We start from the raw sequence: 12569 nt of genomic DNA, 5'->3' as shown, positions 1-12569 counted from the left end.
ACACACACAAAAAAAGGAAATGTGCTAGTAACTAACCCAAGCACAAAAGACCAAATGGACTTAAAAAAGAAAACAACTTTATTCCAAAAAGAATTACCAAAAGAAGCATGTTAACTCTGAAACATTTAACAGTTTCATTTAAACTCACAGTCACAAAATTCAAACAAAAACAGCTTTGTGTGCTTAACCACTTTTAATGAAACTTCAAAAACGGAAACATGTACTGAAGAGATTGCCCCATAATTTGGGAGCCATTTAGGCAAATATATAATATTAAGGGGGAAAAAATAGCATTAAAAAGTCTCAAATGTAAGAATAGGTGTTCAAGTCTTTGATATGCATTTATATGCATGAGAAAACAAACAATTATTTTCATTTAGAAGAAATCAAGTCTGTCTTCAAATATTATCTCCTATCTCGCCTTCATTTTGACCACATACCCCTCATGCTCCATACTTCATCTACACTGAACATGGTCAACATGATTGGCTTACCGGGAAGCCCTCCAGATCCCATTTCACAAATCCTGTCTACCACCCATTATTTGCTCACACGTTTGCACAGCCTTCTGAGTATTACCACTGTAATTGAGCTAGGGAATTTCAGGTCTCCAAAGAATGATTATATATACACAATTCTGTTTTACCGCACAGTTCACAATATATAGGTGATTATATAACTATAAGATGAATATTGACTACTGAGACAAACAACATCAACTTTGTCTCCAACACAAATAAAACAGATACACAAACTTCCCATCATATAGAGGTTGTGTTTAGTCCAGTGATGGCGAACCTATGACACGCGTGTCAGCACTGACACGCATAGCCATTTCTGATGACAGGTGGCCGCATGCCGAGGATGAAACATTTGCTGCTCCTGAGGATGAAACATTTTCGAAATAATGTTTTTTCCTCAAAGTGACACACTACCCGAGTTATGCTCAGTTTTTTGGCGAAGTTTGACACACCAAGCTCAAAAGGTTGCCCATCACTGGTTTAGTCTGTGGTGCAGTCCTGAGGGCTCATACCTCTGTACATATGTTAAACATGGAATCCATAACATCAGACATGAATATAGGAGGCAAGACCAGAAGTGCCCTGTGCTCATGAGCAATCTGTGTCACATATATGTAACAGAAAGGCCACTTTTAAAGCTTTTCAAAGTTAATCAATCATATTTGCCTTTTCAGAATTACTGTACTAATTCACACTGAAGGTAAAAACAATAGGTAGAATCTTACTTGTTAATATAAATTTGACTTATTTTCAAGTTCAGACAAAGCTGTTGGTTACAAGTTCTGTTAAACGTTTTGTCAAATTTAAGAAGGCTATAGGACAACAAAGAACCATCCCTGGTAATGTAGCAGTTTGGTCTTCAAAAGCTGTAAAAGGTGACAAAGAAATCCAAAAATATGAGTTAAAACCATTAAAAATATTTATTGTTTGTAAATACCACATATTTGAGACAGCAGAAACCAAAGCATCCTCCTTTATATTCTCACTTCACTTGTATTTTACAAAGTGCTTTAGAACTTAAGATTTCTACCACCTGCATGGAGTGTATAGGCAAAAGCAAGCCCTGTGGAACCAAAGGCCCAGGGAGTCCACTCCCAGGGCCAGAGCATGACCCCAGGCTCACACACCTGCCACATGCTGAGCCCTAGACAGGCAGTGCTCAGGGGCTCACACACATGAGGGGGTCATGCACCACAGTACCAATGTCATTCATTTCTGAAAGAACTGCTTCCAATCCTCACTCTTGACTCTTTGATAGGCCAAAGGATGCTGCTACTCACATTGATTTGGTGACAGTTTTCTAAAATCCTGACATCTGCACTTTGCTTGCTAAAGTAAACTGCCATTTTTAGCACAACACTGTCAAGCAGAGCTGTTGTAAATCTCCTGAGCTTGATTATTGCCTAACAAATGCTTGATTATGCTTCCTAATCCTTTTGGTTGGAAGAAGAATGTTCATTTTATTTGACCAGCCATACTGCATGTAGAAGTAAACATCTGTTTTGGACTATCTGCCCAGAAACTGAGTAAACTACCAATTGAGACCCTGATTTTATTTTGGTCATTACGTGCACATTTTCATATGCAGTTACCCAGCCTGATGCAAAACTGGTAGTAAGAATCCTAACTACTCTGCCATGTCAGATGCTGGAAAGCAATCTTAACTACGTATTTACAGATGTAGGTTTTAAAAAATAAACCACTTTTCTAGGATGTTTCATGTTTTACTAATCATTCAACTGTTGTAACATTTTGCCTGATTTATCGGGAAAATATATTTTAAAATCTGATTCCTTTGACAAATATGTTTTTGTTAGGTAAGGGATGACTAATCTATCCAAATATTACCAAAGTCTAGAAATTTGAAATTAACCCTTCAAATGTCTTTATTTAGATCTGATCCTCTCAAATTGTTTTAATGATAAAATGGTAAAATTGGGTTCCCAAAATATAAAAATCCTAATGCAAGTCTTTATTTCTAAAACTAAATTAAAATTTAAAAAAAGATAGCTAACACTGTGAGGTGAAAGCTATCCTGAGCGCCACCCTCCCCCCAACAAAACACTGAGAAACCAGAAATAAAAACCTGGGATTCTATTAAATAGACTTTCAAAATAAAGTTTTATGGAAGTGTTTTCTAAAAGGAGTTTCAAGAGAACAGAATACTTGAATAAGACAAACTAGTACCCAAAGGGGGAAAACCCCCCAAAGCTGTTTGCTAAGTTGGCAACAATAACTCAAAGAAATTGAGCTAAAGAGTTTGATCTTTACATAATTAATATGAAACATAATAAGATGAAATGCCTATGACAAAATTGAAGTCTCCCTACATTTTGGCAATGAAATAAGTGAAATTAACATGGGGATATTTTGGACAGCTTTAAGGTCACATTCAGAATTAAACAGAAAGCTTTCAAATCTAGAAAGCAAATGGAGCTTTCAATAGCTGCTGGAGTCTACCATGCCTAAACAGAAACAGCGTGAATAATGATTATCCTAACAGGTGCTGTTTCAAAACCAATACAAGCAATTTATCATGAAAAGCTTACACCTATTAAGCTTTCTTCTCTGTCCTGCTCCAAAGACTACACTTTGCAACTCCTCCTAAGCGGAGAGAAGCAAGAAATGGAGTAATAAAAGTAAGCCTGAGAATTCAAGGGGACCGAAGAGCCTTTTCTCTGGCTGGTCATGGCCACTATGTTTTAATAAGGGTTTAAAGATTTGGGGCAAAAGACTATCTTGGCTATTAGTTTCCTCATCAAAAACCATCCATCAGATAAGACAGCTATTAACCAAGCAATTAGCCCAAAGTTCTCAGGTAATAATTAGAGCAAAACAAAACAGCCCGGCCGTTTATCGATTCCCAGTCAGAGCCCAAGCCCAGGTTGCGGGCTCGATCCCCAGTAGTGGATATGCGGGAGGCAGCCAATCGATGACTCTTACTCATCATTAATGTTTCTCACTCCCTTCCTCTCTCTGAAATCAATAAAAACATATTTTAAAAAACAAAACAAAAAAAACCTTAAAATTTTCTACTCAAACCTTTTATTCTGAATCTGTTGGTGCTTAAGGAAAACAGCTTTGCCATAATTCATTGTGCCCTGAACTTACGACACCAACTTATATTGGCCAATTAGGAACGAGGCCAAACTACATTCTTCTTTAAAGGTCTAGTCAGTTGGTAGATGGCACTTAATTATTTCTCTCATGTAATCTTTAACAGGAATTCATAAGTTGCATTGATTATGCCCCAAGAGATGAGGGACCGGTGGTAATTTAGATGGGCACCTCTGAAAAGATTTGTCAGTTTCCTGTCTCGTTCTAACCAGATTATTTTGAAAACCTGGGGAAAAGACTGAAATTCCCCACCAATCTGAGACTGCATGCGAGTTTTCACAACATTAACTGGAAAAAACAAGATTCCCAACATGGCGCCCAATAGACCTCCACAGATAAAATCATTGACCAAATGAGTACTGTAAGTTGTTGCGGTGGGCAGGTGCTCCTTAATGGGACCCCGAAGGCCAAAGAACAGGACATTGCTGAACCCATTACGGAAAAGAACAGGTATCAAGCCTCGATAATACTCTCCAATTCCATGGCATTTCAGTGCCTTGAAAGCCTGATAAGTGTTTGTAAATTTGTCATGATGCTTGTGGTCTTGAAGCAGTGTCTGAACTCTTTCCAATGGAGTGAAAATTGCTTCTGTTGTCCCTGCAAGTATTGCTGCCATGCTACGGGTTACAAAATCTGGGGTACGGATATGCTTACGGAGAAGGCAAGATAAATCCTCATACAGACCAAACATAAGTGCCAGTGTAGTTGTCTTCTGCACTAATGGGGGAAGAATTCCACGATACAAGTTTCGAAATCCATCCCTCCTCAACTGAAGCACTGCATCCCTGGTTTTGATTCCATACAGCTGTTGCCGAAAGAGGACCTTCTGAATGGGAAATGTGATCGCTACGTTGCTGAAAGCTGCACAGCAGCCACACAAATAATGTTTCCTTTCACCAACATCTGTAATATGAGGTGATATATCTTGTTTTGAAGATGTTATGATCGGCGACCTCTTTTTATGAGCTTCTGAATCCATCATGTGGCTTAAGATCTGTCTTCTTCATGAAGGATTTTTTTTAACCTACAAATAATAAAATGACAATAGATAAACCTTTAAAAACAGTGTTAAACACATGGATTTTTTCCCCCCAAAACCTTCCTCCAATTTCTGGACACTATTACATTTCCCCTTACAGATTAGCAGTTCTCCAAGTTTTTCCGAGGACTCCTGGAGGTTCTCTCTGTTCCAACTACATACGATATGATGCTGGATTTTCTGCATATATTATATTTTCCGGCGTATAAGCCGACTTTTTAACCCAGGAAAATCTTCTCAAAAGTCGGGGGTCGTCTTATACGCTGGGTGTCATCTTATAGGGCGGGTATATCCCAAACTCTATATTTTAACTGGAAAAGTTGGGGGTCGTCTTATACGCCCAGTCGTCTTATACACCAGAAAATATGGTACTTCAACCAAAACAACTTACTAGTACAACAGACTGAATGCAGAAGCAGATATGATACCCGACCTAGCTTTTAAGCCAGACATTAAAAGAAACTTGCAAAACTGTAAATCACACTCTTCTCAATTTTTTTGAACAAGTTATTTTTCATGAAAATGTTGTTTATGTTAACATATAACAATTTTTATCGTTATGTTAAAGTAAATTAATATTTTAAAATTTTGTTTTAATTTCTAAGACCACAAATATTAATCCACATAAAAGCTCCTTGGCATCCAGAATAACTCTTTAAAAATATTTATTTTAGAGAGAGGAAGAGAGAGGGAGTGCTTTTATTAATCAATAAAAAAATGTTACAGAAAAAAACAACCAACAATACTCCTGTTTGTTTCATACTACTTTATTTAGGGGGGTTCCATTTTCACTCAATAGATTTTATGTTTTTCTCATATGCTTCTTCACTTAATGACATAGTAAACCCCTATTTTTATCAATATACATATAAAAAGCTAAAATGAGTTTATATTTTCTAATTTCATAGTAACACTGTATTTTCCTTTCTTACATTTTTCAATTGAATTTATTTCCATCTATTCAACTCAGTTTTTAAAAGTTAGTGACAAAATGAGGTCTAATCAGGACTACAAAAGGCCTACAGAGTCAGACCGATGAGACAAAGTTCCAAAGTGACAAAAGGCAAATTGCAGTACCTCTCTGAGGCTCATTTCCACACTTACAACCAAATCAATGCCATTGACCCTGCAGGATGAGATTAGAGTGAAACTCAGCTGACAGTACCATTATGTTGGGTCCTAATGCCAGGCCAGTTCGATTCCTGGTCAGGGCACAAGCCAGAGTTGCAGGTTTGATCCCCAGTAGAGGGCGTGTAGGAGGCAGCAGTTGATATTCCTCTCTCATCAATGTTTCTCTCTATCACTCTCCTTTCCTCTCTAAAAATCAATAAAAACATGTTAAAAAATGGATTCCATTTTTCTAGTACTAATGATCAACTGAGAATAGGGCTCTTAGTTCAAACCATGAGAAGGGAATATATATTATTCCTGTTTTACTAAAGCTCAACCATTTTCACTCCTTCCCACAAACACTAAATCAAGAATCTACCTTGAACTCTGGTCAAACACTTGTAAGAAGCAACTGGGATGATCATGTGGATATTGGAGTCAGAACCCATGTAACTTGTAAGAGTTACAGCTAACTGCCTGGGCTCAAATCCTGGCTCCACCACATAGCTAGTGTGATCTTCAGCAAGTTACTCAACATTTCTATGGCTATGTCCTCATTTATAAAATCAGCATGTTACCTACCTCATAGGCTGATTAATTGAGTTAAATACATAGAAAGCACCCAGGAGAGGAGTCTAGAACACAACAGGTGCTCAACAAGGATAAACTATTATTAGCATTCTTTTTGGTAATTACTCTTCCTTGTAATATGGGAATAAATCCTATTTGGCCATTGTGAAATATTCTTTTAATGTATTGCTAAATACCACGGTTTAATATTTTATTTTAAAACTTCACATCACTATTCATAACATAGACAGGTTTCCAATTTATTAACTATCATGTCAAGTTCAGGTATCAATGTTTCATTGGCTTTGTAAAAAGAATCTTATTTTTCCTTCCTTATGATGGTGAACAATTTAAATCTTATCAAGATTATATTTTCCTTCAAAGTTAAAAATATTCACCTTTAGAAGGAGAATATAGTCAATAATATTGTGATAATTTTGCATGGTGACATGATACCAGACTTAGTGAGGCAGTCACACTGTAAGATATATAAATGTTGAATATTATACACTTGAAACTAATATAACATTGTATACTAACTGTACTTAAATAAAAACAAAACAAATTTACCTGTGACACCATCTGGGCCTGGTGTTTTGAGGAATGGTAGCTTTTTGGTAGCATTTTCAATTTTTTCCATTGTTAATGGATGTTAGGTTCTCTTTTCTGAAGTCATTTTGATAACTGGATTTCCTTTAAAAAAAATCCTGGTTTATTTATAGTCTCATAAAACACTTTCTATTTTTAATACTTTTTTTAAAAAATACATTTTATTGATTTTTTACAGAGAGGAAGGGAGAGGGATAAAGAGTTAGAAATATGGATGAGAGAAACATCGATCAGCTGCCTCCTGCACAACCCCCACTGGGGATATGCCCGCAACCAAGGTACATGCCCTTGACCGGAATCGAACTTGGGACTTTTCAGTCCGCAGGCCAACGCTCTATCCACTGAGCCAAACTGGTTAGGGCTAAAAAAATACTTCTAATCTTGTGTACTTATATCCCCTTTTTTCTTGAGCAAGACAGCCTGTTATTTTTTTTAAATATTTTAAAATTGATTTTTAGAGAGAGAATAAGGGAGAGGGAGAAAGAGAACCATTGATGTGAGTGAACACTGATCAGTTGCTGCCTGCAGCTGCCTCCTGCCAGGGTTGGGGGATTGAGGCCCCAATCCGGGCATGTGCCCTGAGCAGGAATTGAACCCGCTGCCTTTCAGTGTACAGGACAAAGCTCCAACTAACTGAGCAACACCAGCCAGGGCTAGCAGGCTAGCCAGTTTATCTAGTTTACATTCTTTTCATCTTGACAAAGAAACCAGCATTTGAATTTTCCAATTTTACTTTTTTTTAATGATTTTTTTAATTAAGGTATGTGTACAATTTTACTATTTTTAAATTTCCCTCTTTATTATCACTTTTCTTTTGCTTTATATACATTTATTTTATTCTCATTTTTTTTAGTTAGACACTTACTTTTATTTCTTTGCTTCCTAATTTTAAGGCTATGCATTTTCCTTTCAGTAAAACTTTTACTACTTTTTAAGATATCCTGTGGAGAATTGTGGTTTGATGGTTGCCTCACAATCTGTACCATCTCCATAGTGGCTTTGATTTGGGATGACTGTATATGCACTCTTTTTCAGAGTCCACGCCTGTTTTGGCTTTGTGTGTCATATCATATTCTTTATGTTCAGGAGAAGAACATCTTTCTCATGGCCCACAGGAAAGATCCTGCAGGAATAGAACCTGATATTTGGCAACTGTCCTCCAGTCTTAAAGGTTCAGTGACAAATACACCCTCCTCCAGCTGACCTTCATCAATGGAAGAAGCAAAAGGGGGAAGCCAGGTTCGCCAAGCTTTTCGCACACAGTGGGATGCCAGTCGTGTCATATGAGCATAAAGTACCCAGGTTCTATGACATTCTCACCACAAAAAAACCCCACCAGAATAGCCAATTCCAAAAGCAGCCATCTTTCTACTGGCTCAGGCTGAATTACAGGGTGAGGGGGAAAGAAACAGAGAACTTTATATGGACAGAGTAAGAAATGTTAAAGTGTCCATTTTGGCCTGAAATTTAAGTCCATTCTGGATAAAAAGAATTTTCTATAACAAATATGAGATGTTGACATTCTGATACCCTCCTTGATCTGCTGATTGTGTTGTTTTGATTTGCTTTCCTGGAAAAGCATTTTTACTAAAATCTATAGACTTCCACCTTCATATCCAGCAGTTCTTAGTACCTTATATAGAATAGCATTGTGCCATGCAGTATTTGAAGACTCAGCTTTTAAAAATTATTAATCGGTTGCTGACTTCGTTAATTCCTGTTTTAACAGCTACTTCCCTTAATTCAGGATACAACTTTTTATGTATGAGTTTCCCTTCACACACTATTTTGTGGGTATGTATATATCTGACAAGAGAATTGAAAATAAACAAAACCAAAAAACAAAACCACAGCCGTTTAATTTGTTTTTAAACAGACCTTCTGCCTGTTACATTTTGTGTTCTTAATCAATTAAAGAAGCCAATGACATTTTGGGTTTTTAAAAAAATTACAGATGCTAGAGAAGAAGTTTGCCGAGTTTAGAGTTTGATAATTGTTGATTACTTAATCTTCAATATCCTTACTTCTTACTGTTTCAGCTAACTGACATGAGTTTAAAAACTCTTAGTACTATACTAAAACTTAGCAAAGAAATACTTTACATCTATGTAATGCTTTTTCTTCAGTTTCAGAACTAAACATTATAATCAACAAAAATATTCTGATTAATCCTATATAATAAAACCCTAAAATGCAAATAGACTGAATGGCAGAATGACCAGCAGAACAACCGGTCATTATGATGTGCACTGACCACCAGGGGGCAGACACTCAAAGCAGGAGCTGCCCTCTGGTGGTCAGTGCACTCCCACAGGGGGAGTGCCGCTCAGCCAGAAGCCAGGCTCATGGCTGGTGAGCACAGTGGCAGGAGCCTCTCCCACCTCCACTGCAGGCGGGCAGTAAGGAGCAAGGGGACCTGGACTGCGAGAGGGATGTCTGACTGCTGGCTTAGGCCCAGGGATGGGGCCTAAGCCAGTAGGTGGACAACCCCCGAGGGATCCTGGACTGAGAGAGGGTGCAGGCTGGGCCGAGGGATCAAGTCCCCCACCCAGTGCATGACTTTCATGCACTGGGCCTCTATAATATAATTACACAATATATTGTGACAATTTATGAATGAAAACAACTTCACTTATTGTGTATATAATTACACAATATATTATATATGAATATATGTAATGAAAACAACTTCAATTATTGTGTATAAATGAATGAAAACTTCAATTATTGTGTATATAATTACACAATATATTGTGACAATTTATGAATGAAAACAACTTCACTTGTACATACTGAACACAACATATTTTAAATTCTAAAGTTGCTACCTACAAACTATTTAACAGTATATGTTCCTTGATAATACAGACCAAGTTATTTGTGCACCTGAACAATATTTTGTTCATGTTCATTTTTAATTCTTACTGAAATGGTACTAGCATTACTTTCTAAAATTTCGCAAATTAAAGTTATTTCATCCAGTTTGTAATGACTCAGTAATAACAGGACTGTTATTTAAGCAGAAAACAGTGGCTAACAGAAGTTAGCAAGTCATTTATTAAGCACTGTACTGAACTATTTTACTTTAAAAAAATACCTACAGGCCCAGACACAGGAAAAAGGAATGTAATGAAACCCAGACTTCATAGACTGAAAGCTTTCCCTTTAGTGTCATCCTACACACCAGGATGGTGTAAACAGGGTCTCAACTTAGCAACAGAAGGACAGTGTGCACAGTGTTCTGGGGAAATGAAGTTTAGAATTTTTATGTTTATCTATACCATGAACATGGTTAAGTTTCTTTGCTAAACTGATCTGATTTTAAATTCTTTAATTGCAAAATTTATTTATCATAGTTGCACACTCCCCTAAAACACTCAAACTATCTCAACATTAGGAAGTGAAGTTAATGAAGTTGACTTTCAAGCAACCGCAAGTGTCAAACTTTTGTTGCATAAGAAAACAGTGTAAAGTCTAAATACTCGCTTAAATTTACAGCCCATTTAGATAAACAAGGCCCAGAGGTGATCCCAGCACAAAGGTCTTGGTGCAAAACTGTGGAGAAGGCGATTGTAATTCTCAAAGGATGTGAACTCCAGTCCGCGGATCTGACTCAGCATTCAGGACAAGATCAGCCTGGGTTCTAGTCCTACTTAATGACATGATCTTGCTACTACAAATCTAAAGCAATGTCTGTAACTTAAAAAATCCATTCTCTGAGCTTACTTTAATCTACCAAAGAAGAGACCAAACAAGTCCATTTCTCTTAGAGAGCTTGTGATTTTTCCCTGAGACGCACGAAGGGTGACTCCAAAGTGCCTACTACCCTGTGCTCTGGAACCACTGGGGAACCGGGCCAGTCCTAGCACCTTTGACTTTCATGGGACCCTTTCAAAGCAAGGGCAGAGGAGGCTCAAAGTGGCCAGGTCGCTACACATTCAGCCAGGGCCTCACAGCTTACAGGTGGAGAAACAGGTGTTAACCAAGACCAGCTGCGGATAGCTAGCTGTTAAGGGGCAAAATAAACATCACGCCTAAAGGGTAACTAGAGCTGAGGCACTGACATGCTCCATCCAGCTAAGCTTCATACCAAATAATCAGTACGGAGGTTTACAATTAACAACAAAACCTTGTTTGCACATTGAGTTTCGCAGCACACGAAGCAACATGGTGTCGCAGAATAAGCCTTGTCTGTGTGACTGAACTTACCTCTTTCCAGGCGTCCGTGGGGCCAATCTGTGAGCAGGGGAAGGGCGGGGGAGGCGAGGGGTGGACAGGAATGCCCCTTCCGTCTCCGACCTTCCACAGAGTCAGGGGTCCCCGCAATCCCAGACCCCGGGGGCGGGGGACCGCCCGCCCTCCCCGCGCCGCCCTGCTCCCTGGGCGCAGCCAGAGCGCGGCCCCTCCCCGCTCGGGGCGCGCCCGAAAAACAACACGCAGCCTCGTTCGCGGGAAACGCTCGCTGCGGGGGCCAGACGCGGTCCCCGGCTCCGCAGAGCCACGCGGCCCGGGGCCGCGAACCTCGAGAGCGCAGAACCGAACCCGCGCCGGGGGGTCGGTGGTGGGTGCGCAGTGCGAGCGCGCGGAGGGCCCGAGCGGTGCGCCCCCTCAGCCCCTCCTTCGTGCCTCCACACCCTCCACCCAGAGGCCCAGAGTCACCCCGTGCTTCCCTCGCCACAGCTTCTGGCACTCACCCATCGCCGCGGGCGCCCGGCTCCACGCCCGGTAGCCGCCGGCCGCCGGATCGGCGAGCGAGCGAGCCCGCGCAGGCGCAGACCTTGACCGACCCCAACTGGCCGCGCTTGCGCCGTCCGAGTCGGATCACGTGAGGGAGATGCCTCCGCTGCCGCCACGCCCCTCCTTTAAAATAGCGAGAATCGGGTGACGCCGACCTTCTCCGGGAGTACGCTCGCCGCCGCAGGGCAGGTAGCGGGTCACCCATCACTCCGGTCCTGAGGCCTTGGAATTTCTCCAGGCAGAACACCGCACCCTTGGCACCGTACGGTGGCCTTGCCGGGCCACAAACAGCCAACGCTTCCTAGGGCGTGCAGCCTGTCGGAGCGCCGGTGGGAACTGATGGTTGTGATGGGCGAGCGGGCGCGGGTGAAAGTGCCCCACCTGGCCCCCCTTTCTAGCCTTGGTTCATAAACCCACGGAGTGGCCTCTGCACAGCTACCGGTACCACAGTTTACAGAACACTTACGTGTGCTTTAGGGTAGGACTTAGGAGTCACTTTTAACCCGTTCCCGTTTGACCTCAGACAGCTTGCACTGTTGGCTCTATCTGCTTCACTGGCGGTTTAGAGGCCGAGGTTAGGTAATAGTCCTGACGCTTAGTGGGAGTGACCTTGGACAAGTCACTGGTCCCTGAGGCCCAAATCCCTGTCTGAAAAGTCACGCCTGCCTTGCATGCACTCCCCTGGCGCTTGTGAGAGTTACTAGTGGAAATAGTGGTCTGATTCTGACTTGTGAACGGGAGGCACGCAGCAGATGTGAGGGGTTGAAGGAAACCTGAGAGGTCTGTTGGGAGAGGAGAGGCTCTTCATGAGGCTCGTCAGATATGTGAAGTGTATGCACTTTGCTCGGGGGTAGCCCATAGGCAAC

General features: G+C 40.6%; 1 protein-coding gene across 3 annotated transcripts; it reads right to left on the bottom strand.

Moving 5' to 3' along the window:
- Window positions 1-55: 55 nt before the first annotated feature.
- SLC25A51 (solute carrier family 25 member 51) lies at window positions 56-11941 on the bottom strand. 3 transcript variants are annotated; one of them, XM_079790575.1, is made up of 3 exons: window positions 11661-11940; window positions 6928-7050; window positions 56-4662 (listed from the first exon to the last, which is right to left on the bottom strand). In XM_079790575.1, the coding sequence occupies exon 3, from the start codon at window positions 4618-4620 to the stop codon at window positions 3727-3729; it is 894 nt and encodes a 297-aa protein (XP_079646701.1). In that variant the 5' UTR covers window positions 4621-4662; window positions 6928-7050; window positions 11661-11940; the 3' UTR covers window positions 56-3726. The 3 variants fall into 3 exon arrangements, with proteins under 3 accessions (XP_079646701.1, XP_079646702.1, XP_079646703.1); XM_079790576.1 differs by lacking the exon at window positions 11661-11940 and adding an exon at window positions 11176-11648; XM_079790577.1 differs by lacking the exon at window positions 6928-7050 and having other exon boundaries at window positions 11661-11941.
- Between the last annotated feature and the right edge of the window lie 628 nt (window positions 11942-12569).

The sequence above is a fragment of the Cnephaeus nilssonii genome (genome assembly GCF_951640355.1).
Source record: "Cnephaeus nilssonii genome assembly, chromosome: 14".
Lineage (NCBI taxonomy): Eukaryota > Metazoa > Chordata > Mammalia > Chiroptera > Vespertilionidae > Cnephaeus > Cnephaeus nilssonii.
The sequence above is the reverse complement of the archived record's forward strand: the minus strand, read 5'-3'. Positions and strand labels throughout refer to the sequence as shown.